We start from the raw sequence: 27,833 nt of genomic DNA on the forward strand, positions 1-27,833 counted from the left end.
CAGATGTATACTCACGTTTACAGACTCCTGCAGGTTCCTGTTTATGTTATTTGTCTTTTCATATGCAGGGAAGGGGGGAGGGGATGAGAGTCTGTTCTTCTTGTTTACCCAGCCCCTTTCAGTGGGTGTCCCAGACTACCTCATCAACATTGCTAAACTGGGAGGTTCTAAGTAAGTTTTAAACAGTTTTTATACTGGATGTTTATATGAGTATCTGTGCATATTCTTCTTTATAGTAGTGTCTATTGCATGCAGTTATATAAAAATTGGTGTTTACTGTCCCTTTAAATACTAATGTGGCATACACAATTATTTTATAGATGCTTGGGTTCCCAAAATAATGTCTCAGCTTTTCAAAGATCTACAGTTTATCTGAGATAGAAAATAAATAAATGATGCAGCTAATAAAAAATGAGGACCTCATGATATATTGATACATTGTTGCTACTGACTGTCTTGTGAGTTGTTTACAGTTTTTTTTATAGTTTCCTAACAAGCTCGGTTCTTGTATTATTATGAAGTAATTTACTATAAATTTTATAAAGATGCATGAACTAACATTGGATTTTAGTTGTAATCATGCTCCATATTTTAAAAGAGTTTTAACATTTTGTTATGAAACCAGAAATTATTGTGTGTGTGGTTTTCTTTTAAATGTGAATTGAATATGTATGAGAATGGCAGACCCCAATATAACCTAGCAAAAAGCCAAGATAGCCCATGACAAAATTGGCAATATTAATTTTAAAGGAGAAGGAAGGTTTGGAAACGTATTTCAAGAAAAATCATTTAAAAACTGGGGTGGAAATTGTTTCCCGATGCATTAGAATACTGCTGCAGAAAGGGTCTCAATATAAAGTATCTAATGGGATGTGGAATTCATATTAAAAAGGGAAATAATAGTAGGTTAGAGCATTTTATTATTGCATTACTCACTAATAATGTGCAAAAAAGTTAAACACATAGTTATGATCAGCTCAAGAGCAGCAATGCATTGCTAGCTGAACACATCTGGTGAGCCAATGGCAAAAGGCATATACATAACTCACAACATTTGTGGCTAGGTATTGGGACTTGAGAAATTGAGGGGGGGGGCTGTCAACATTTTGTGGACAGGGCTGTGTCAGGAGGGGGTGTGGTCACATGTGCATAATTAGCGGAATCATGGGCAAATCTGGATGACCTCTGGTGGTGTCCGGCTTGTGGCCGTGTCTGGGTGGGGCTAAGTAAAATTCTGAAAATAGGGACATATTGCTATTTCAGAGGTACGGCTGGACAGAGTTCAGCATTAGGGACTGTCCCTTTCAAACAGGGACAGTTGAGAAGTTTGCCTATGGGTGTAGCCACCAATCAACAGTTAGCTCCCAGAAGATGCATTATTGCTCCTGAACATACATAGATATACCTTTCAATGATGAGTGCCAAGAGAACAAACTAAATTTGAATTAAAGGGACATGAAACCCAAATTTTTTCTTTCATGATTTAGATAGAGCATACATTTTTTAAACAACTTTCCAATTGACTTCTTTTATCTAATTTGCTTCATTCATTTAGTATTCTTTGTTGAAAAGCATATCTAGATAAGCTCAGGAGCTGGGACCTAGCTGCTGATTGGTGCCTGCACATATATGCCTCTCGTGATTGGCTTAATAATGTGTTCAGCTAGTTCCCAGTAGTGCATTGCTGCTCCTTCAAGAAAGGATACCAAAAAGAATAAAGCTAAACTTATAATAAAAGTAAGTTAGAAAAATGTTTACAATTGTATGTGTTATCTAAATCATGAAAGAAAGATTTTGGATTTCATGTCCCTTTAAACTGAAAAGTCTCTTTACTTGCATGCTCTATTGGAGGTAATCTGCTTGGGAGTGTGCATGTGTCAAGCTAGATTCAAAAACACATGTCACATAATTCCAATTGTTTTTGCTTACAGTTCATGTCTACACACTTTAAGCCATCTGAATATTTTCCTGCTTATTCTAAAATAATTTTAACAGACTACGTCCTTTAAATCATGTGACTGGGCACATATTGCACTGTGAAGTTCAGCTCTCCAACCAAAAATCAAGGAAAATCATTTATATTTGCTTGTTAACCCTAGGACATTTTTTATTTTGTTATTTAATCACATTTAGGGCCACTAAACCCAGCAGAATAGCATAATCAATAAATCTATAATAAATAGACAATTCAAAAGCATTTTGTTTTAATTTCAAATGAGTAGCAGTTTTTTTCTGATAAATTTCAAAGTTAGTTCAATTTTTCTTCCCACTGCATCATGTGACAGCCATCAGCCAATCACAAAATGTACATATATTCTGTGAATCTTGTACATGCTCAATAGGAGCTGGTGGCCTCAGAAAATGTGCATATACCAACATTGGGCATATTTAGATAATGGATGTGAATTGGAAATTTGTTTAAAATGATGTGCTCTATCCAATTCAAGAAACTTTAATTTTGACTTTAGTGGTCCTTTAAGAAATCTCTGAAAATTAAGCTTTTTTGTTTTGTTTTTTTGAATAGAAATATAATACAACACACTCACAACAAGCCCAGAGGTGGGGTGAAAAATGCAAGCACATACTTTCTTCTGCAACAATCTCTGTGTGTGATATATGTGACTATAAATGTCTCTTATTTATGCTGCTTTGTGGGGTTATGAATAGTAGTAGGTTCCCATATTTCAATGAGGTACACCTTATTTTGAAATGGGGATGTGTATGTGTAACATTGTTACAAACATTCTTGTAAAAACAGCTACCAAATAGTGCTCAAGTCATGTGCACACTCCTTAGGCTGCCTCAGTATGATCTAATGAAAAGGAGCTACCTTTTTAAAGAGGACATAATAAAGAAGTCAATTTGATAATAAAAGTAAATTAGAAACTGAAATATGAAAGTTTAAAGGGACAGAAAGTTTAAAATTGAAATGTGATTTTTGTAATATACTTCCATTAGCCAAAATGCTTCTAGCAAAAGCTATTACTGGTTTTCATTAGCATACGCACATATACCGTGAGGACCTGTGCACCAGTATTTAAACACCACATTGTCTAACAGAGTCAGCTGTGGCTTGTACTCACCAACGCAATACACACGTGCCTCAGCTCTCTGAGCTTGACTACTGGTGCACGGTTTCACCTTTCTATCCCTTTAATTTTGACTTCCATGTTGTTATCACTCTGAGTGAATTTATTTGAAAATAATTTTTAAAAAGGTTTTTCTGCTGGCTATAAATGTGTCAGGAGTGTAACTAAACCTCACTGGGTACCAGGGAAAAGTCTTCATGGCCCAAATTTCGCTGCACATCGATAAATGCAGACAATATACTTTGTTGGCATTTATCATTGCACAACCATTTCTCGTGAAATGCTTGTGCAATGCCGCCCCCTGCACATTTGCGGCCAATCGGTAGCTAGCAGGGGGTGTCAATCATCCCAATCATATCCGATTGGGATGATTGCTGTCCGGATGAGTTAAGGAGCAATGGTCTGGAAACTATGGTGGTAGATTGCAGCATCCACTGCTTGATAAATCTACCCCAATGGGGCATATTTATAAAGCTCCGTATGGAGCTTGATGCCCCGTATCTGAAGACTGCTGCTCCGTAACCTGTCCGCCTGCTCTGAGGCGACGGATTGAAATCAACCCAATCAAATACGATCGGGTTGATTGACACCCCCTGCTAGCGGCCGATTGGCCGTGAATCTGCAGGGGGCGGTATTGCACCAGCAGTTCACAAGAACTGCTGGTGCAATGATAAATGTCGCCATTTATCGATGTGCAGCGGACATGATACGCTATATCGGATCATGTCCACTTGCACCATCATAAATAGGCCCCTATGTCTCTATTGAGACTTCTGAAACCCCTGTAGTTATCTTCCTGCACTACATAAAGCCATACAAAATATTGTCTAACATATTGGAATTTACCTTGCTGTGATAAATACAATATTGTTCATTTCAAATACAACTTCTTTGTTCTTTGGCTTAGAGCACTTTAATCATATAGGCAGGAACCCCCAAAAGACCAGCAATACATTACCCTAGTAAAGGGGTGCAAAGACACTTAGTAGCCTTATTTAGTAGATGTATACAGGCAAACAAATTGTTTTGGATAAATTATTTATCATAAAAAAATAAGAATAAAAAAATATTTTGTTTCATATCATATCTGGTTATGTGGTTGCTTGTAATTTGTTTGTTAATAAAAAAGTAGTTTCATCATCTGTTGTCTACAGTAAAGGAGCAACTAGACAGCAGCTTAAACGTAAATAAAGTTAAAGCAGTAGCTAGAACAACTGCTACAAGATTTATTTTTAAATGTATTTATTTTAATGGGGTTGTGATTCTTTCAACAAAAAGTAAAGCTTACATACTTATTGGCAGATACAGGAATTAATCAACTAAGAAGGGCAATACTGGATCACTATTGATTAGTTTTTATACTCTAATTATCACCTTTATGAACAAATCATCCAAATGTTTACTCATTAAAGGGGCAGCAAGGTTTGTGTTTTCAAACATAGGTAAAGAATTATGCAACATTAGTGATTTTTGTTTTTTGAATTCTTTAAAATACGAAAGCACATGTCTAATATCTAGCACTGTACAGTGCAGTCTAAAGGCAGAAACAGACCCTGTTCAGGGCCCAAGTACATTAGAATTCTATACCCCCTCAGATCTCTTGCAACGAAAATCCTGTTTGTCAGTGAGTACCTCATTTATCTCCCTGATTGCTTCTGCAGAATGGAACTCCAGGGGCTGCGCACATTCTGAGAAAAGCATGGATTCTTTTCAAGTTGTTATAGCTCACGTTTTAGACTAACACATAAATCTTTTTCAAACCTGATCTATGTGACTCTGTTAGTTCCAGGGTAGTTGTTTTTTACTCTTGTAATATATTACAGCTTTGATCAAATTTGCCAGCTGTGCTAATGTAGATATGCTTTCAGACTGAAGTACTGAAATCTCACAGGAAGCACAGACTTGTCCAATACTATGCCAGATAAATATTTTAATTGGTAAAACAGATAAAAATATAATTAATATATATATATATATTTAACAGAAAAAAGCTAATGTTTGTTAGATGCTACATTTTATCTATATGCAATGTCTTGTCATGACATCTGAGACTTAAAGGGACAGCCTAGTCAAAATTAAACTTTCATTATTCAGATAGGACATGCAATTTTAATCAGCTTTCCAATTTACTTTTATCATCAAATTTGCTTTTTTTTCTCTTGGTATTCTTAGTTGAAACTAAACCTAGGTAGGCTCATATGCTAATTTCTAAGCCCTTGAGGGCTGCCTCTAATCACATGCTTTTTAAATTGATTTTCACAACAAAAGACTTGTTAGTTCATGTGGGCCATATAGATAACACTGTGTTCAGGCACAGAAAGTTATTTAAGATTTAGCACAACACAATGACAATAGATAATAAACAGTCACAGTTATGTGATGAGGGGGCTGTCAGACGATGCTTAGATACAAGGTAATCACAGAGGTAAAAAGTATATTACAATAACTGTGTTGGTTATGCAAAACTGGGGAATGAGTAATAAAGGGATTATGTATATTTTAAAACAATAAAAATTCTGTTGTAGACTGTCCTTTTAAAGGGACAGAAAGCACCAATAGGTTTTTATATAAAATGTTTAGTTATGTGTGATTAAAAAATCTTTCATTATTGCTCCATTTTTATGCAATTTAGTTTTGAAAATTAAAGGGCCACTGTAAGTAAATATTTTCTATGCCTGTTACTAACTAACTACCCCAAATACACTTTTTATCAATAGCATTTCATTAACATATCTCTACCGTATATCAGAAATCTTGTCTGCAAATTTAATTGTTTTCCAAACCCACTCCGTGGGTATCCTTTGCTCTGTACCAATCCGTTTACAATACCTAGGTTTCAAAATGGCGCTTTAAACACAAAGTTATTGGTTTAAGTATTTTGAACATGCAGTGCTGAAAATAGTGGGCAGGATAACGTGACATCATCGGCGAATAAAATATATAACTTTTAGAACGTTATGAAACTTTGTTTTGGAGAAAATATAGGTCAGTAGGTTTTAATTAATGTTTATTAACTTTAATATGTTAGTTGTTTAGCTTAAAAATTATAACAGAAAGTAATCCTTTAAGGTTTTTCTAATGCACCCTGTCAACGTCACTAGGCTAAACCTGCTACATGTATGTTCCTAATTGTATTTATCAGATAACACCTGTAGAACACTGCATTTTATACTAACTTTATAAATATAACTTTATATATACAGTCCCTAGCCTTGTTGTCTGTGGACTAAAGCCCTGAGTAGCTCCTACAGCTAAGGCAAATGGTGGATGTACTTTGTCTATTGAAAAATACTTGCAGTAAAAAGGATTCAAATTTGTTTTAAACGTTAAGACTTAGCTGATACATTTTTTTCTGTTGTGTTGCTGTAGTATGTCTTGTGATTGCAATGTGTTTACTGACCCTTTAAATCCACTTTAATTCATTTGTATACCTCATATTGGGCTAGAGCACTAGTTTTCAAACCTGTGCTCAGGCCTCCCCAACAGGCCAGGTTTTCAGGATTACCTTGTATGAGAGCAGGTAAAATAACCATGTTTACAAATCAGCTAATTGGTTCACCTGTGCTCTAGTTCAGATATCCTCAAAATGTGGCCTGTTAGGGAGGTCTGAGGGCAAGTTTGCAAACCAGTGGGCTAGATTATAAATGGTGCACTGTTTGGTTATCCCACTCAGAAACATTGCTGTAAGTAATCTTTTTACGCTCAGGGGTTAGTGTGCATATCACAAGTTGAAAGTAAAATGTTTGCGTACAAGTGAAAGCTGATGAGCGCTAACTTGGGTTCTAACAAATTCTCCCCTTAGACTTCAATGTACAGCGTAGAAGAAAAAAACCTTATTGCCCGACAGCAGTTAGTTCTTCACATACAGGACAATGTTATTTTTATTTTAAATACATATATATATATATATATATATATATATATATATTACATTAACATTATGACATACATTATATGAATGTAAAATATGTGTAACAAGCTTTGGTTTTCGCGCTTTAGGTCTAATGTAGTGTTGGGTTAGCGCAAATGAAAACTTAGTAATCTTAAAGTGCATTATTAAAATATTAAATATAAAGTATTAAAAAAAATATTAATTATTTAAAATAATTTTAGATACTGTAAAAAATTCTAAATAATACATAGAATATATATATATATATATATATATATATATATATATATATATATATATATATATATATATAGATATATACATATAGTACAGTATCTATAATTATTTTTTAATAATTATTAATATTTTTTAATATTTTACATTTAATATATTAATTATATATATTATAGAACACATTTTGACTGTATTTGACTGTATTATTGCTACATAGTTAAAATGTAGTCTACTAAAGCTACATTTTTGGTTTCAGTATCCAGATGTTTTTGCAGAATTTTAGAAAGCCATTTTCCTCCCCTCATATTTATTCTATGTACTTGGCTGTTGGACAACTATCTGTTAGATGACAATAAGCTATATTTTAACAAACTAATGACAATCATTTATGGTCACTGTGGCACATTTCACTGGCTTCAGATTGCCAGTAGGTTTATAATTACAACTTAAAGGGACACTGAACCCAAATTTTTTCTTTTGTGATTCAGATAGAGCATGAAATTTTAAGCAACTTTCTAATTTACTCCTATTATTAAATTTTCCTCATTCTGTTGGTATCTTTATTTAAAATGCGAGAATGTAAGTTTAGATGCCGGCCCATTTTTGGTGAACAACCTTGGTTATTCTTGCTGATTGGTGGATAAATTCATCCACCAATAAAAAAGTGCTGTCCAGAGTCTGAACCAAAAAAAGCTTAGATGCCTTCTTTTTCAAATAAAGATAGCAAGAGAACGAAGAAAAATTGATAATAGTAGTAAATTAGAAAGTTGCTTAAAATTGTATGCTCTATCTGAATTATGAAAGAAAAATATTGGGTTCAGTGTCCCTTTAATACATAGGCCCCTATTTAAGAAAGTCTGGCGGACCTGATCCAACAGTGCGGATCAGGTCCGCCAGACCTCGCTGAATACGGCGAGCAATACGCTCGCCGTATTCAGCATTGCACCAGCAGCTCACAAGAGCTGCTGGTGCAACGCCGCCCCCCTGCAGACTCGCGGCCAATGGGCCGCCAGCAGGGGGGTGTCAATCAACCCGATCGTACTCGATCGGGTTGATTTCCGGCGATGTCTGTCCGCCTGCTCTGAGCAGGCTGACAGGTTATGGAGCAGCGGTCTTTGTGACCGCTGCTTCATAATTGCTGTTTCTGGCGAGCCTGCAGGCTCGCCAGAAACACGGGGCATCAAGCTCCATTCGGAGCTTGATAGATAAGCCCCATTGCTTGCATTGAAAAATTGCTTATGGATCTATTCAAGAAATGCTTTGCTCATTAATACAATCAGATGCAATTTGTAATACATTTGTTCAGTTTTGAATTGTGAAAGCCCTTTATATCCTGTACTTTTCTAGCTGGAGAATCATTTTCCATATGTTATCCTCATCTCTTTACCTTATATATCACCAGCTGCATTTTAGTAAAGAAAAAATGCACAGTGCTGATGGTCAAATGTTTTGCTATTCAAAATGATCCATTTTGCACTGAGTGAAAGAGGTTTATTGGTTTATTGCGCACAAAGCAACACAGTGGTTTATTCTGCTAAAGAAGAAACAGGTATATCCCAAACAAAGTAAGAGAGAAGTTTATTCTATGCAAAAAAAGAGAGATTTATTCAGTACAAAGGAAGCCAGTTCTGTTATGCACAAAGCAAAAGCGGGAATTTTATTCTGTACAAAAAAGTGAGAGCTTTATTCTGCAGTTATGGAGAACGATTTATTGTTTGCAAATGACATAGGGGGCGATTTATCAAGCTGAGGCGGACAGGGGCATACATACGTGCCCCTGTCTGCCGCAGCTCGCCTCTGGTGGGCTGAATTCCCCTGGCAGAATTCAGCATTGCACACGAGCGCTATTTTGCGCTCACGTGCAATCCCGCCCCCTGCCCGCGCACAGCCAATCACGCGCGGGTAAGAGCCATCAATCTCACCGGTTGGACTAGACCGCAGAGATTGTATTTCACCACTTTATAGGTGGCGAAAGATTAGGGAAGCAGCGGTCTCATGACCGCTGCTTGTTAAATACGGCATGCAGTTTCTTTTGTGAGAACCTGCAGCCATAGGGGTCGATTTATCAAAGGCTTTGCAAGCCTTTTGATCCCAAATAAGACTGCAGGTTCTCACAAGAGAACCTGCACACCATATTTAACAAGCAGTGGTCATCAGACCGCTGCTTTCCTAACCTTTCGCCACCTCTAAAGTGGCAAATGTCAATCTCCCCGGTATATTCTGACCAGGCAGATTGACAGCTCCTGCTCATGCGTGATTGGCTGGGCACGGGCAGGATTACCTCTCGTGTGCAATGTTGAATTCTGCCAGGGGAATTCAGCCCACCAAAGGCGAGCTGCAGCGGACATGGGCGCGTATGTGCGCCCCTTTCCATCTCAGCTTGATAAATCGCCCCCATAGTGGGTCGAAAGGCTTGCAAAACCTTTAATATCGACCCCATAGTGCACTGTATTCTGTGCAGAGGCAGACAGAGGTTTATTCTGAATAAAGGGAAAGAAGTTAATTCTACATAAAGAAAGAATATGGTTTATTCTTCACGAAATAAGATACCAAGGTTTATTTGGTGCAACAAAAGATAGATGATTATTCTATGGAAAAGAAGATGTTTATTTTGCACAGAGAAATATAGAGAGGAGTATTTTACACAAAGTAAAAGTGAGGTTTATTTTACTCAGAGTAGGAGTGAGGTTTTTTTTACTCAGAGTAGGAGTGAGGTTTATTTTACATAAAGTAAAAATGAGGTTTATTTTACTCAGAGTAGGAGTGAGGTTTATTTTACACAAAGTAAGAGTGTGGTTTATTTTACACAAAGTAAGAGTGAGGTTTATTTTGCTCAAAGTAAGAGTGAGGTTTATTTTAAGCAAATTAATAGTGAGGTTTATTTTACAGAAAGTAAAAGTGAGGTTTATTTTAAACAAAGTAAGAGGGAGGTTTATTTTACACAAAGTAAGAGTGAGGTTTATTTTACACAAAGTAAGGGAGCGGTTTATTTTGCTCAAAGTAAGAGTGAGGTTTATTTTGCTCAAAGTAAGAGTGAGGTTTATTTTAAGCAAAGTAAGAGTGAGGTTTATTTTACACAAAGTAAGAGGGAGGTTTATTTTACACAAAGTAAGAGTGAGATTTATTTTATACAGAGTAGGAGTGAGGTTTATTTTACACAAAGTAAGAGGGAGGTTTATTTTACACAAAGTAAGAGTGAGATTTATTTTACACAGAGTAGGAGTGAGGTTTATTTTACACAAAGTAAGAGTGGTTTATTTTACACAAAGTAAGAGTGAGGTTCACTTTACACAAAGTAAGAGTGAGGTTTATTTTACACAGAGTAAGGGAGTGGTTTATTTTACACAAAGTAAGAGTGGTTTATTTTACACAAGGTAACAGAGTGGTTTATTTTACACAAAGTAAGAGTGAGGTTTATTTTACACAGAGTAGGAGTGAGGTTTATTTTACACAAAGTAAGAGTGAGGTTTATTTTACACAAAGTAACAGTGAGGTTTATTTTACACAAAGTAAGAGTGTGGTTTATTTTACACAAAGTAACAGTGAGGTTTATTTTACACAGAGTGAGGTTTATTTTACACAAAGTAAGAGTGAGGTTTATTTTACACAAAGTAAGGAAGTGGTTTATTTTACACAAAGTAAGACTAAGGTTCATTTTAAACAGAGTAAGAGTGAGGGTTTTTTTTTTAAACAGAGTGACAGTGTGGTTTATTTTATACAGAGTAAGAGTGAGGTTTTTGTTTTTTTAAACAGAGTAAGAGTGAGTTTTTTTTTTAAACAGAGTGAGAGTGGGGTTTATTTTAAACGGAGTAAGATAGGTTTATTCTGTTAAAATCAGAGATCAGCTTATGCACAAAGGAAAAGAGCACTGTATTCGATGTAAAGGACGAAAGAGGTTTATTCTGAACAAAGAAAGAGAGAGGTTTATTCAGCACAAAGGAAAAGGGAGGTGGTTTATTTATTGTAAAGGAAGAAAAAAGGTTTATTCTGCACAAATTCCAGTCTCAGCCGTGCAATTTTTCCTCTGTCAAACTGATATTTTTGTTGGCTGACAGCTGTGGGTATAACATGTAAACTGCTGCCTTCTTTGGTTGCGGTGTTTACTAATTCCTTGCTTTACAGCAGATGAGAGATGGGTATTTTTGTACTTAACTGTGTAAGTGCTTGCTCTTAGGGGGATACAATTATATAGGATAGAGTTAGATTGTTTCAAGCCGTAATGTATGTATATGTGCTCTGTATGGCTACAAATCACAGATACACATTCTGTATAAAATTAATAGTTTTAATTTTGATGGGGCTGCTGCTTGATTTTTTTTCGCTTTCAAGACTTTGATCACATTTTTTTTCAATTCTATTAATTGTAACAGAGCATATACTTTTATGGAAACAAACATTTTTTTTCAAGACATTTTTACAGACATACTCAGAGCAGGCAAACATTTGGACACACCTGACTGAATGTATGTTTCTCTTGATCTTCAAAGAGCATGAAAGTCAGACTTTTATGATTCAGATACAAATTGACTTTATTCTCTTTCTATCCATTGTTAAAAAGCATATGTACATATCATCAGTGGCAGCAATGTACTACTGGGATCTTGCTGGTGATTAATGGTTTTACACATGCCTCTTGTCAATGGCTCATCGGATATGTTCAGCTAGCTCCCAGTAATACATTGCTGATCTTACATGATGTTTTTAACCCATTTGTCAGAACAGCACAACTTAGCAGAGACAAATAACAGCCCATCATTGAAGGTTAGTCAATCTGGAAAATTTCAAGCAGGTAGACCAAGATTTACCACTACAGCTTAGGTTAAAGGGAGAGAGTCTACTCCAGAATTGTTATTGTTTAAAAAGATAGTTAATCCATTCATTACCAATCCCCCAGTTTTACATAGCTAACACCTTGTATCTAAGCCCCTTCAGACTTACCTCCTTATCTCAGCTCTTTTGACAGACTTGCATTTTAGCTAATCAGTTCTGACTCATAAATAAGTTAACGGGAGTGAGCACAATGTTATCTATATGGTACACATGAACTAGTGCTGTCTAGCTGTGAAAAACTATCAAGATAAGAGAGCATATGAGCCTACCTAGGTTAAGCTTTCAACAAAGAATACAGAGAGCACAAAGCAAATTTGATAATAAAAGTAAATTGGAAAGTTGTTTAAAATTATATGCCCTATCTGAATCACAAAAGTTTAAATTTGACTACACTGTCCCTGTTTATTAGAGTCACCAGCATTTCATAGTTTTGACGACTTTACAGTTATTCTATAATATTAAGAAGAAGAAAGAAAACTCCTTCTATGAGGAGGTGTATACATATATCAATAATGACATAGTGCAAGTAACAGAGAATTTGAAAATACACTCAGGCCAGGAGTGAGTGATGTCAAATAAACACAGAATTACTTTGATTTACAGATGCAAAAAGTTAGTGTGATGGATAAATATGAGCCGGTAAAAAGCACCGTGGTCCCGATCCTTAGGATTAGACATCCAGGCAAGAAAAAAATCTGCTTAAAAGGATATTAAATGCAAAATATAATCCACATAAAAAATAAATAACAATATTGTAGTATCAAATTAATTGATTATTTAAAAATATTTTGTCCTGAAACTTGTTCATCTTTAGTGAGGCTGGAATGTCTCCTGTTAGCTATTTCTGACCCTGCAACATTATACAACATTATACTGTGTAAACACATAGATTAAATCACTGACTCATTTATATATTTTTTCTAACTGGTGGAAAGGACTTCAATATAATATAAACCTCAACAGGCTTTCCAAGTATTGTATTTCTAAATTGTTTCTGATTTGCAAAATCTTGTAATTTCTGCAAACAAAGCAAGTTATCATTTAATTAATTTGCAATTTGTTTTAATTTGTGTAAGGTTTAAAGGCTGATATTTAAAATCCATATACATAAAATTGACTTTAATGTCCCTTTAAGTAGTGGCTAATAATTGGCCCAACGAAGACATTTTGGGCTAAATTACGAGTGGAACAAAAATGGGTTTTTGTGTGCATTAGGTTTTTTGCTCTTATTTAAAGTTGAAAGTAAACGCAATCGCTTGAGCGCAATTGAAGTTGGAAAAAAAAGACAGACAAAGGGGTTTTAACATAGAGATACATATACATCTCTAAATATGTATATGTATGTATATAGATATGTTTATATATATATATATATATATATATTTATGTATTTATATGCGTATATATGTATTTATAGACATATATACACCTATATATACACATATATATATATATATATATATATATATATATATATATATATATGTATAAATATATTTAAATATATATTTATGCAAAAAACATCAGATATGTGTAGAAATATGTATTTATGAATAAATAGAAAATTCTTCTATGTGAAGAACATTGGAATGTAAAATGTAGCGCACCTGAGAATATGCAATTGGGTTTGCGCACGAGTTGGGTGTTAGGTTTGTTCCACTTTTTTTTGCTCCAGTGACTTCTATGAGAGAATAGATTATTGCGCATGTGATATTTTATGGTCGGCTCTTTATGCTTGTCGAGTTAGCGCAAGAGCAAAAACAGTTTGCTTTCAACTTGTGATACGAGTGCAACCCGACAGGTGCAAAAAGCTTACTTCTAGCGCAGTTAACAATCAAGTGGGAGCGTTAAATAACACTCCACTCATAATCCTTAATAGGCTACTTTTTTACTATGATTGCCAGGATTGATAATACTAGAAAGAAATTCAGATTTGCATAGAAATTGTGGAGCAAAATGTGACTTAAAAGTGTCACCCTGAATATTGTTTTTTTTTTTTTTTTAATCTATATAATAATCCTATAGATCAGTGCTTGAAAATACGAGGAGTCAGAAAGTTAATCTGGCTCCTAACCTTTTTTATTATTAATATTCTACAAATATGATATAAAACACTATTATCTATGTATAAACACCCTTGTCTGGCAAATCAGTATGTCTGTCCTGGGACAGCGGAAGGAGCGAGCTTTCGTGCACACTCATCTTATTTCCCTATTCAGTGTAAGGAAGTTTACAATTAAATCTCATGAGAGGTAAGTGAAATCTCATGAGATCACAGTAAAAGAGTTCATGACCTCAAGCACTGTTGATGCTGATTGGCTGCTGATCATTTCTTCATTTTTTTTATTTTTTTTTACCTGCAGCTGGGCTGCAGCTGAGTATAACTTTTTACACAGAACTTACTCTGCTGAGCTGAGGAAATTGTGAGGTAAATATCTTCCTTTTTTACATAGAGATGCTCAGGTGATATTTTTTTTGTCAGCTTTTTACAGTTATACTGCATCAGTTTCAAGTGATTTAGCATATGAGTATTATGTCCCTTTAAGGGACACAAAACTCCAAATTGTTATTTTATGATTAAGGAAGAGCATTCAATTTTAATCAACTTTCAAATTTACTTTTTTTATCTGATTTTCTCCTTAAATAAATGGTACCAAGAGAGTGATGCAAAATTGATAAAAGAAGCTTACTGGGAAGTTATTATCAAATGTATATCCTATCTGAGTCATTAAAGAAAATGTTAGGGTTTCATGTCCCTTTCAACTCTATAAAGGCTGTTTTTTTAACGCCCTTTCTGGCTTCTAAATTTAAAATTGATTTGTAAATTCCTTCTCTAGATACTAGGATTAAAATAATAACTCTCTAGTAGTTCCTCTTCTCCCTATTTTGTTCTATTGGATTTCATCACCAATGTAAAACATTATCGCAGTACGATTAATTACTTATTTTGCTTCCTTTTGCTTTATAATACATCTGAAAATTCTGTTAGTTTCACTTTCTCCTTGGGAAGCGTAGGTTAATGCTTTTAGCTATTTTTTTGTGAACTGGTGCCTATCGCCCTCATCCCTCACCTTATCTGTAGCCATTTTGTTCTTTTAAGGTGGATTATCAGTTTTGCATCAACAATCATGATTTGAAAAATGTTAGTTGCAATAGCAGTAGGCATACTAAGTAGTTAAGTTAGTTATATGAATATTATAGTGTATATATAAACATATTTCTATTAAACTTTTAGATAGAGATTACAAAGTAATATATGTCTGTTTGTCTAAATGCCTGTTAAAAATAAATTGCTACTAATTAACTAAGCTGAATCAATGCTAAACCATCTTCAGGGGAGAGTAGAGGGCAGGCTACTCCAGTCTCTTTCATTAACTGCACATGTACAAACTGCATTTTGTGCTTTATATGTGTATTCAATTGTGATTGGTTAGCATAGATACCTTTGTTCTGTGGGACAGGGAAATCAGTAAAAAGAAAAACACATTAAATAATATTCTAATTTGACTAAATAAAACTGCATTATGCATTGCAATATTCTTTTCAGATATGTAGGTACATTATTATGCAGCTTACAATTTGTTTTTAATGTCCCTTTAATATAGAGGTTGTGTTCATAGTTAAATGGTTAATTTGCATTTTAGCAGCAATATTGTGTTGATTTATAGATCATCTGCATTCAATTGAAAAATAAAAGTACTTGAACTGTATTTATAGACACATCCAGATTTCATGACATATTTATTGTCTTTACACTTTTCCCAAGTTTATATGAAAGGCATTTTGTTTTTGCACAAACCACCACAAGAATTTTTTTTCTACGTTCACAGCTGGTGGCAGCAGTGGGATTGTAATCCTGTCTGGGAACATAGTGTATGGGTTTAATTAATTTATTTATTGGTTTATTTATTCTATGTTTATTCAATATTTAAAACAATCCAACAATTCTGTGGTAGTCATAAATTATTGTACCCTGTTCATTTTAGGGTGAAGAAACAAAAGCACTGACTCTAATACTCCATCGGCAATCAGGATCCCTGGGATTTAATATTATTGGTGGCCGCTCATGTGTGGTATGTTAATTGTTTTAATGTGTTTCTTTTTTCTTATTGAGCATGGTGCTGGCTGTTTGAAACCCAAAGTAGCTGAGGAAACATTTATCTCTGTGGGAGAAGGGGATCTATGTTTTAGTGCTGAGGAGAGGAGTTGTAGACATGTATGAATTATTTATTTACTCAACTAAATATTCTGCTAATGTGAAATAACATTACTGAATATTTAGTGACATATATGACATTAAATTTGGATGGAAAGTCCCTTTTAAATACCATTATAGTGGAAATATTATTTTATTCTGTAAAAGCTTAGTGGCAGTAGAGAACTGGGGAAATTGCTGATCACCCAATCAGCAGCTGTAGTTGCACAGCTGGATTGTGCTTCTACCATTGCTGATTGGGTCAGCTGCACTCTCTGCTTAGGACCAACAGTGCTCTGTGGCTCCCATGTAAGGGATAAATGCCTAGCATTGCAAGGCCACTAGTGTTAAATTAACGATTTAGAGCACAGCTGGATTGTGCTTCTACCATTGCTGATTGGGTCAGCTGCACTCTCTGCTTAGGACCAACAGTGCTCTGTGGCTCCCATGTAAGGGATAAATGCCTAGCATTGCAAGGCCACTAGTGTTAAATTAACGATTTAGAGCATTCAATTTTTCCACTGTAATGCCCCTTCCTTTCATGATTCAGACAGAAGATACAATTTTAAACAATGTTCCAATTTACTTCTGTTATCACATTTTCTTTATTCTCATTGTATCTATTGTGGAAGGAGCAGCGATGAATTACTGTGAGCTAGCTGAACACATCAGGAAAGACAAAGACCAGGAACAGAAATGTGCAGCTTCCAATCAGAAGCTAGCTCCTAGTGGTATATCGCTGCTTCTAAACCTACCTAGGTTATGCTCTTCAACAAAAGATACCAAGAAAAAAAGCAAATTAAATAATAGAAGTAAATTGTAATGTAATTTAAAATGACATGCTCTATCTGAATAATGCCTTTTTCATTTGACTGTACTATGCCAATCAGTACTAAGTGTGTTTTAATATATGTTAAATAAAATGTCTCTACCTTCTCTAAACATATTTTGGAATATTCCATTTAAATTTTCTAACCCATTCTCAATGGTGCACAAGGTTTTTAAAAGTCAAATTTTGGTTTTATGTTGTAAATCAAGAAAGAGAACAATTTATAACATTATTTTGTGTTGGTCTAAAGTTGGAAGTTTAATTTGATAATGAGGTGACTTAGAAAAAATAAACAAATTCACACTGTAGCCACTGTAATTAAAGCCATAGAATAAATAAAGTTTTGTATGAAAACAGGATTCGTTGTCTATATGCTGCATACCTATACTGTACTAAAACAGGTTCTGTGGTATTTATTGTCACACTTTTTGGAATGAGTAAATGTTCCATAGTTTTTAAATGAGCATTATATATATCAAAGTATAAAAATGCTGTGATGGAGAATTTTATTTTAAACAAATTCCTTTTTTCCCACTATTTGGTTAACCCTTGCAAAGCAACTGTAAATTGGTGAATATGTACATATGCCATGGCTGACCTAGTGTCCTCTTCTCTGAAGCAGCTATGTATTGTTCCTGTGTACATGACTTTAAGTATGATTTATGCTTATTCAGGAGTTAGAGGCACGGTGTACTATAAAATATTATCCCCTTTAATATGATCAATTTTAACTGCTAGAGTGTATAAAGTGGCCTAAAAAATAGCTCCTTTACTTTTATTTTGCCATTTGACATATCTGTTTTTGACTGTAAAAACAGCCACCTTTACAGCAGTGTTGGCTATAGATAAAGCTAGGTAAGCAAGAAGCAGCAGCAGAAATCAAGCACCCAGTAGGGACTGAGAGTGAATGAGAGTGAACATTTGAAAGTGTTCCTGCAACAGCATTAAATGGACATTAAACACATTTTTTTCAGGTAGAGAATACAATTTTAAACAACATTCTAACTTCTATTATCTAATTTGCTTCATTCTTTTGATATACTTTGTTGAAGAAATAGCAATGGACATGGGTGAGCAAATCACATAAGGCATGTATGTGCAGCCACCAATCAGCAGCTACTGAGCCTATCTAGATATGCTTTTCAAGATATCAAGAGAATGAAGCAAATTAGATAATAGAATTAAACTGGAAAGTTGTTTAAAATTGCATGCTCTATCTGAATCATGAAAGAAAAAAATATTGGGGTTTATGCCCCTTTAAATTTAATGAAATCTTCACATACTTACCTGAGTAAATTGTCCCTTTAAGCACAGAATGAAAAGGGAAATGTGTTTAAAAATAAAATTCACTGATGAAATAGAGCATTTTTTCACTTTCATTCTTAAGAGACGCATCTAACTAAGTGAAAATAATTAAAAAAAATATATCAAAAGCAGAGCATGACAGGCCCTTCCTGCTATGGAGACTTGGCTCCTAAAAATCTAGCGAGGAAAATGCTAACCTTCTATCAAAATGTTTAAATACATAAAACTTAGCTCCTATCTATAAGAGAATACTAAGGTAGTCTCTGGAGCGTGCACGTGCCTTGGACAATGTTATTTTACATATATAGCACTATATAACATTGTTACAAACAATAGCAAATGAATAGACTGAACTATGGTCCCAGATAAATTACTAGTCTGCTCATTTCTTATCTGGGGTCATGTGACTGAGTAACGCCACAGTTTAGACAGCGCACCACCTCCCCATGATGGACGGCGTAATAACATGACGCTAAACTGAAACAAAGCTTTTTGTTAATTAGATGGAAAACTCCCACTACTACACATCAGGTGCTTAACTCATAATTTTGCTTTTTTGTTCTTTAAATTCATCATTCATTTTGAGCTGAATTTTCTTGTTGATTGACACATCCAGTAACCTCCTATATTGTCTACACAGAACCACCCAGATTATTTCCCCTTTGATCCAAATATCAAATGCTTCTAAAATGATCATGTTTTATGATTTACCTGCTTAAGTGTCATTAGATCTCAACACCTTTACTTTTAACCTCTTAAATGCATTATGCTGTAAACATAAAATGCCTCTTTTTAATTTTGTATGAATTCATGCTTTTTTTCAGTATGTATTTAATCCCTGCAAAAAAAGTTAAATACATATGTAAGGTTGCACACCCTGCCATGATGCTTCCAAGAAGGATACAGAAAGTTAACCAGTCAATAGAGGCATACATATGTATCTACCAGTCAATAACCCTGTGCTTCGCAGGTTCATGTGTGCAACTTTACCTATGCATTTAACCCTTTTGCAAGATTATATAAAATCTACTTCCGTATTGTGCGTAGGGTTTAGTAAACCTCATCTATACTGTTTTCACATTTTCTGTTTGGTATATGTTAGACTGAAGTGTTCTATAGAGGGAGGCTTAGTTTGAATGTTAATTTGTTTGTTCTGTAAGGTTTTTGAAGGTGCTTTTGAACTGCTGCTATCCAGTGAAAATCATTCTGTAAACTGAACGATTATGATATAGATGAAGCTATATCTACTATAATGGAGAGAGAGCTGTAACTTGCAGTTTTGATAAAGGGGCTAGAGATATTTATGAATCCCACAATTTTTGAGTTATGTTGTGGTGAGTTTTTCCATAAAATATTTTAGTTTATCAAATGGGTTTAATCAGAGTCGGCTCAACCATGGGACCAAGTGGGTTCAACGGACCCAGGTAACACTTGACAAGGGGTAGTACTTCATTGTCAGACCCCTCCTGTTCTCTATTTTTGTGGGTGAAGTTTCAGGCTTCCAGCAGCATAACCTCATCATGCACAAAAAAAACAGAACCGGTCAGGGGCAACATTCAAGGTGGCAACATTCGAGGTGGGACAAGTGCATCTCTTCCCTAATTCCTTTCCCACTTATTGTGCATTTGTGCATAAGCATTGGTTGCATGCAGGTAGGTAAGCTTAGTAAGGTCATCGGCCAGGCTAGTAGGCTAGTAGTAATCAGTAATGTTATAACTGTGGAGGGCATCATTTCATTCTTGGACCCAGGCAGCACAATATCTTGAATTGGCACTGGGTTTCATTAAATCTAGGCCAATGTCTAGCTCTCGTCCTAACCCTGATTCTTAGTCCTAACCCTAACAACACCATTCTCACAGCAGGACCGTGTGGGTAGCCACATCATCTTGTAGTAAATGAGATATTCTCACACTGTAATCCAATCACTGTATTGGATTTCTGATAATGTGGTTGCAGTAAATGTGTCCAAATACCATTGGGAAAGAGCTGTGTAGGTGTGAAGAGTCTGGCTGTGTAGGGTGAACTTGAGGCTTGGAGTTATAGACTCTTTGAGAGTTCCTGGGGTATGGTCAGTTCTTTTGAAGCCCTAAAAGTTCCCATACCATAAAGGGTTCCTCCTATTACAAAATTGTTCCTATTGTTAAAAAGTCATTTAAAAAAACAAACAGGTTTTGAGCATAAAAGCAGACCATTTTTAAAGGGACATTGTACTGAATGTTTTTCTTTGCTTCCCATACAAACAAGTATTTAAAAATACAGTTTATTTAGATGATAGATAGATAGATAGATAGATAGATGATATATAGATAGAGAGATATATGATGGATAGAAATAGTTAAATGTTTAAGATGGATAGATAGATAGATAGATAGATAGATAGATAGATAGATAGATAGATAGATAGATAGATAGGCAGATAGATAATAATAGAGAGATAGATGATAGAGAAATGCTGTAGACATAGCAAAAGAGAGATTGAGAGTTGGATACCAGATAGATAACAAAAAAGCAATAGATAGAAAGATAGACAGACAGACAGAAAGATAATTAGATAGATAGATGGATAGATGATAGATATATAGATAGAAAGCCACAGATAACATAGATATATAGATAGCCACTCATTTCTTTGATGTTCCTCTATATTACAGTATTAAACAGCTTTGTTGAGGTTAGACCAGGTAAACTGATCAGCCTCAAGTACAACATTAGCCAGCAGAACCAATGGTAAGGGGCTGCTTTTATAATGTGAAGATTGCTGTAGGCATTGCTTGCGAGGTATGTAACACCAATAATCGTGTTAGACGTAATTGTACAGTGCAGATTCTGCATAACTGTCATAGCTTGTTTGCTGGTATGTAGCGATGTTACAAGAAGTCTTCCCTAGTCAGATGACTGGGTAAACATGACGTGACCATTGTTTGGAATAATGTAGATGGGGGTGTTTTTGACAACCGTAGTGTTAACCCATTCCAATCCAATATTGTTGTCTATAGGAAATAATTAAAGGGATAGGAAAGTCAAAATTAAACTTTTTAAACATTTTAAGACACTTTTATAAATTCACTTCTATTTTCAAATGTGCTTTGTTCTCTTGGTATTCCTTGTTGAAAAATAATACACACATATCCTACATTAGTGGGAGCTAGCTGCTGATTGGTGCCTGGACAGATTTGTCTCTTGTGATTGGCTAACTAGATGTGATCGGCTAACTGCAAATGTTCCTTCAGCAAAGGATAACAAGAGAATTAAGCAATTTTTTATAATAGAAGTAAATTGGGAAGTTGTTCAATATTGAAAAGAAAAAATTGTGGTTTCCTGTAACTTTAAGAATTATGGACATTTGTATCTCAATTTAAACGTACAGAATACAAATGTTTCTATACTCTTTTTAAACATATTTTAAAGGGACACCAAACACCTTACAATTACAACATATTTCTTTTGTCTTGTTATAGAATATTATACCGACCAAGGCTAAACATTCTTAAAACAAATCCACATCTTCTTTACTGCATTCGTTTTTCAATAGCGAGACTCCACCCACCACTTGCCTCACTTGGAGGAGCCAATCTGGGATTGAGTCTGCTGACAACAAAGCTAACCATGGTTATTAAGATAGTATAACCTGTAGAGATGTGCATTCAAGCTTCGGCCCGAAAATAAATTAGTCTGAATCTATGCCAATTCATTGATCATTCTGTTAAACGAGCAGACTAATACATTGTGGGATAAAACGGATAAAGAACGAAGAAATGCTTGACCAAATCAATTTGTTAGTTTATTCTTACCATTTGTCACCAAAAAAAAGGTCAAAAAATGGGCAGGAAAGTGAGAAGAGAGCTATATAAGTTTATCTAATCAGCTCCTTAGTTTGTAATGATTTACAGGGCTTCTGACCATTCATGTGTTCATGTCCCCCGTCCAATCCTGCTATAGTATTACTAATGATTGATGTGTAGGGATTGCCAGTCAGGCATTGTGTTGTTTTTAGTCATATAGGCTTGTTCAATCAAACCTTAACCTGTCACAGGGAGGTAGGGGACTAGTAGATGCTCAGCCATTTCTTTCATATAGGTGGCAAGAGTCCATGAGCTAGTGATGTATGGGATATACATTCCTACCAGGAGGGGGCAAAGTTTCCCAAACCTCAAATGCCTATAAATACACCTCCCACCTCACTCATACCTCAGTTTTACAAACTTTGCCTCCTTAGGAGATGGTGAAGCATAATGTGCTTGATTTCTTCTGTGAAAGGTGCTTCTAAGTATATTGAAGCCCAGTTACTATCCAAGTACAATGTTTGTCTGAGGGATGTGAAGAGAGTATTGCCTGGTGATACCATGTTCAACTATGGGAAATTCTAGGGCTCTCTGTAAATCTGGTTGTGGGGATTCATCTGCATATATTTTTCAGTACTGGTTTGGCTGTCTGCTATATGTGGATGAGTGTCTTCTGGAAAGTATATATATAATTTTTAAGACACTCTCAGCTATGTAAGGCACTTTATATTATAAAGTTTTTAATGTATATTGCATATATTAGCCATGAGTCAGGTCTGTTAATATTTCCCTTTGCAGTCACACAGTTTCAGAATGGAAATTATGTTTATCGGAGAATTTAGGTATTTTTTTCTTACCTGGGGTGTTAGCTGCTAACATGGAGTCTGTTTGTAAATTTTTTGCGGGCAAATTAGGCTTGCGATCACACAAATTGCCTCATTTTATTGCGTAATTTTTGGAGCAAATATTTTTTGTGCAAAATCACACCTGCTGGGACATTTCATTGCATCATTTTTGGCACGAGGTTGTGTCTGTTGTGACATGAGTTGCGTCATTTTTGGCTCAAAGTCTTGCCTGTTATGACGCGAGTTGCATCATTTCAGTGCGTCGTTCTTATTATTTGTTATATTAAGCCTCTCCCTCTAATGCTTGCTGCTCTCATGCAGCAAGCTATGATGCTTGCTTTTGATTTTACTTTTTGTATAAGAATTTTATCATAAGCATTTTTTCCCATTCCTGAAGCTGCTATATTTAGGAAATTGGATATTTTGTTTAAATGTTATTTTTTCTTTTTTGTTACATTTTGCAAGATGTCTCAAACTGATCCTGCCTTACTGTAGGAACTAAGTTGCCTGAAGTGTGTTTGTTGTAAACAAGCTGATCTTATTTCTGCAGCTCAATTATGTGGCATTTGTTATGACAAATTATTACATGCTGATAATGTTTCTATGAGTACAAATACATCTACTGTTATTCCTTCTCAGTCTAATGTACCTGATGTACCCGATATTCCTGCAGATATTACATTTTTTATTGCTGCAGCCACAGAGAAGGCTATAACTGCTATTCCACCTTCAAATAAACGTAAAAGGTCTTTCCAAACTTGTCATAGATCTAATGAATTTTGTACTGACCAACAGCATACTGAAATATCCTCTACCGATGAGAGTTCCTCTGACTCAGAGGATCCTGCATCAGAGATAGAAATTGACAAATCTTTTTTATTTAAAATTGAACATATTCGTTCTCTATTAAAGGAAGTATTGTTTACTTTGGGTATTGAGGAGTCAAGTCTTCCTGATAGCAAAGCTAATAATCGTTTAAATTCTGTATTTAAGACTTCTGAGGTTACTCCTAAAGTTTTTCCTATTCCAGATGCTATCTCCAATATGATTGCTAATGAATGGTCTAAACCTGATACATCTTTTAACCCTTCTTCTAGGTTTAAGAAGTTGTATCCTATACCTCTGGCTAGTCTGGAGTTTTGGGAAAAGGTCCCTAAGGTTGATGGGGCTATTTCCACTCTTGCCAAACGTACTACTATTCCTATGGAAGATAGTACTTCTTTTCAGGATCCTTAGATAGGAAGCTTGAATCTTACCTTAGAAGAGCATATTTACATACTGGCTATATTCTTAGACCAGCTATTTCTATGGCTGATGTTGCTGCTGCTTCAACTTTTTGGTTGGACAGTTTAGCGCAGCAGTTATCAGATCCTGAACTATCTAGCAATGTTCTTTTACTTCAACATTTCATTTGTGATGCTATATTTGATGTCATTAAGATTAATGTCAAATCTATGTCTTTAGCTATTCTAACTAGAAGAGCTTTATGGCTTAAATCTTAAAAATGCTGACATGGTGTCTAAATCTAAATTATTATCTCTATCTTTTTAGGGTAATAATTTGTTTGGTTCTCAATTGGATTCTATTATCGCCACTATCACTGGTGGTAAGGGAGTTTTTCTGCCCAAAGACAAGAAATCTAAGGGTAAATTTAAAGCTCCCAATCGTTTTTGTTCCTTTCGTCAGAATAGAGAACAAAAACCTCTCCTTCCCCTAAGGCCTCTGGCTCTAATTGGAGACCATCTCCGAATTGGAATAAATCCAAGCATTATAAGAAACCAAATCCAGCCCCTAAGACTGCATGAAGGTGCGGCCCTCAAACCAGTTCTTCTGGTGGGGGGCAGACTAAAATTATTTCAAGATATTTGGACAGAATCTGTCCAAAATTAGTGGATTCAGAATATTGTTTCTCAAGGGTATCGAATAGGTTTCAGAAAAGGACCTCCAATGGGAAGATTCATTCTTACTCATGTTCCAACAAACCCTATGAAGACTCAGGCTTTTCTGAAGTGTGTTTCAGACCTATAGGCTTTTCTGAAGTGTCTTTCAGACATAGAGATTTCAGGGGTGATTGTACCAGATCCTCAGCAGGAACAGGGATTGGGTTTCTATTCAAATCTATTCATTGTCCCAAAGAAGGAAGATTCTTTCAGACCAATCCTGGATCTGAAAATTTTAAATCCTTTTGTAAACTTTCAAGATAGTGACTATAAGGACTATTCTGAATTTTGTTAAGCAAGGTCATTTCATGTCCACAATAGACTTAAAGGACGCTTATCTTCACATTCCGATTCATCCAGACCACTATCGTTTTCTTAGATTCTCTTTTCTAGACAAGCATTACCAATTTTTTCACTCTTTCCTTTGGCCTAGCGACAGCACCAAGAATATTCTCGAAGGTTCTCGGTGCCCTGCTATCTGTAATCAGAGAGCAGGGTATTGAAGTGTTTCCTTATTTGGACGATATCTTGGTACTAGCTCAATCTTTTCATTTAGCAGAGTCTCACACAAAACAACTAATGTTGTTTCTTCTACAAGATACGACGAGTCCACGGATTTCATCCTTACTTGTGGGATATTATCCTCCTACTAACAGGAAGTGGCAAAGAGCACCACAGCAGAGCTGTATATATGGCTCCTCCCTTCCCCTCCACCTCCAGTCATTCTCTTTGCCTGTGTTATACTAGGAAGAGGTAAAGTGAGGTGTTAGTTTTATTTTCTTCAATCAAGAAGTTTTTTTATTTTAAATGGTACCGGTGAGTACTATTTTCCTCAGGGGGTTATGGAAGAAGATTTCTGCCCTGAGGTTGATGATCTTAGCAGCTGTAACTAAGATCCACACTGGTTCCCACAAGACTTCTGAAGGTAACACATGAGACATCTTCAGTGTGGAGACCGGTTTCATGCTACAAGCAGCATTAAGGTATGTGCAGCCTTTTATTTCTGAGGAGACTTGATATATCAGAACTGGGTGGCTTTTATTTCCCTGTATGGGAATGGGGTAAGCAGTAGACCTGTTATACAGAGGGGTGTTACTGGAGCCCCTTAGTTTTTATTTTTTGCTAGTTGACATTATAAGGGCATTATATGACACTATGGGAGAGGCACAAAGAAAAACGGTTCATAGAGTTTTTATTTTGCTTATAACTAGTATGACTTACTGGGATGTATTTTGGGGTGTATATTGTTTTTCACTTAGCTTGTGTGTAAAACTGCTTCACCATGCGGTTGTATTTGGGCCTACTCCGGCATCGGCCTTAAGGGGCGGGGCTTGTTTTCACGCACTCAGATGCGCACTTCCTTCTGTCTAAGCAGCAGCAAGCAGCAACTCCGGTTACTCCTGGACAGTGTATCTCTGGTCCGGAGTGTTAGCAAGTCGTTTCGAAGTACCCTGGGGGCAGGTAGGCGGTAGGAGGTGCAGGGGGTATTTTTGGTGTAAACTGACATTTTTCTGATCTAAGTTACTTTAGAGCCTTATTTCTCCCCTTACTACTGGGATGCAGTAATTTTTGGATAAACCAACAAGTTTAAATTATTTTTTGTAGACAAATTAACATTATTTAAGCGGTTTTGGAAAAATTGTTCACTTTTTATTTTCTTAAAGGCGCAGTACACGTTTTTCATAAGTTTATTTGAAGCAATAAATAAAGTGTTTAAACGACTTCTGTGGTTATTACTAGTCTGTTTAACATGTCTGACACTGAGGAATCTCATTGTTCTATGTGTTTAGAAGCTATTGTGGAACCCCCTCTAACATTGTGTACATCTTGTACTGAAAGGGCCTTACATTGTAAAGACCATATTTTAGGTCAAGAAAGTATGCCTAAGGATGATTCTCAGTCTGAAGAGAATCAGGATATGCCATCCAATTCTCCCCAAGTGTCACAACCTTTTACGCCCACACAAGCGACGCCAAGTACTTCTAGTGCGTCTAATTCCTTTAGTTATGTCAACTACCCTTACAGAGGTATTATCTAAATTACCAGTGTTACAGGGTAAATGCAGTAGGTCAGGTATTAATGTGAATACTGAATCCTCTGATGCTTTATTGGCTATTTCCGATGTACTCTCACAGTGTTCTGAGTTGGGGGTCAGGGAATTGCTGTCTGAGGGAGAAATTTCAGACTCAGGGAATGTATTACCTCCGACAGATTTGGACGTTATGTCCTTTAAATTTAAGCTTGAAGACCTACGCCTGTTACTTCGGTAGGTTTTAGAGACTCTGGATGATTGTGACCTTATTGTAATACCTCCAGAGAAATTGTGTAAAATGGATAAATATCTAGAAGTACCTACTTACACTGATATTTTTCCGGTTCCTTAAAGAATTTCGGAAATTATAAAAAAGGAATGGGATAGACCAGGTATACTGTTTTCTCCCCCTCCTAATTTTAAGAAAATGTTTCCCATATCAGACACCATTCGGGACTCATGGCAAACGGTCCCTAAGGTAGAGGGAGCAATATCTACCCTGGCTAAGCGTACAACTCTACCCATTGAGGACAGTTGTGCTTTCAAAGACCATATGGATAAAAAATTAGAGGGTCTTCTAAAGAAATTTATTTATTAATCAGGGTTTTCTTTTACAACCTACGGCTTGCATTGTTCCAGTAACTACTGCAGCAGCTTTTTGGTTTGAGGCTCTGGAAGAGTCTCTTAAGGTTGAGACCCCGTTAGATGACATTTTGGATAGAATTAAGGCTCTCAAGCTAGCCAATTCTTTTATTACTGATGCCGCTTTTCAAAATGCTAAATTAGCGGCGCAAAATGCAGGATTTGCTATTCTAGCGAGTAGAGTGTTGTCGCTCAAATCTTGGTCTGCTGATGTGTCA

At 35.6% G+C, this 27,833-nt stretch overlaps 1 protein-coding gene across 2 annotated transcripts in view; it reads left to right on the forward strand.

The window, feature by feature from the left end:
- Positions 1-27,833, forward strand: part of PDZRN3 (PDZ domain containing ring finger 3) — a 346,386-nt gene that overhangs the window by 6,948 nt on the left and 311,605 nt on the right. The window contains exon 2 of one of the 2 annotated variants that reach the window (XM_053720879.1): positions 16,032-16,118. The exons of the other annotated variant lie outside the window; for it this stretch is intronic. Within the exon in view, the coding sequence (XP_053576854.1) occupies positions 16,032-16,118 (87 nt within the window). The remainder of the gene's footprint in view (positions 1-16,031; positions 16,119-27,833) is intronic. 2 annotated transcript variants of the gene reach the window in all.

The sequence above is a fragment of the Bombina bombina genome, chromosome 7 (assembly GCF_027579735.1).
Source record: "Bombina bombina isolate aBomBom1 chromosome 7, aBomBom1.pri, whole genome shotgun sequence".
NCBI classification, from domain to species: Eukaryota; Metazoa; Chordata; class Amphibia; order Anura; family Bombinatoridae; genus Bombina; species Bombina bombina.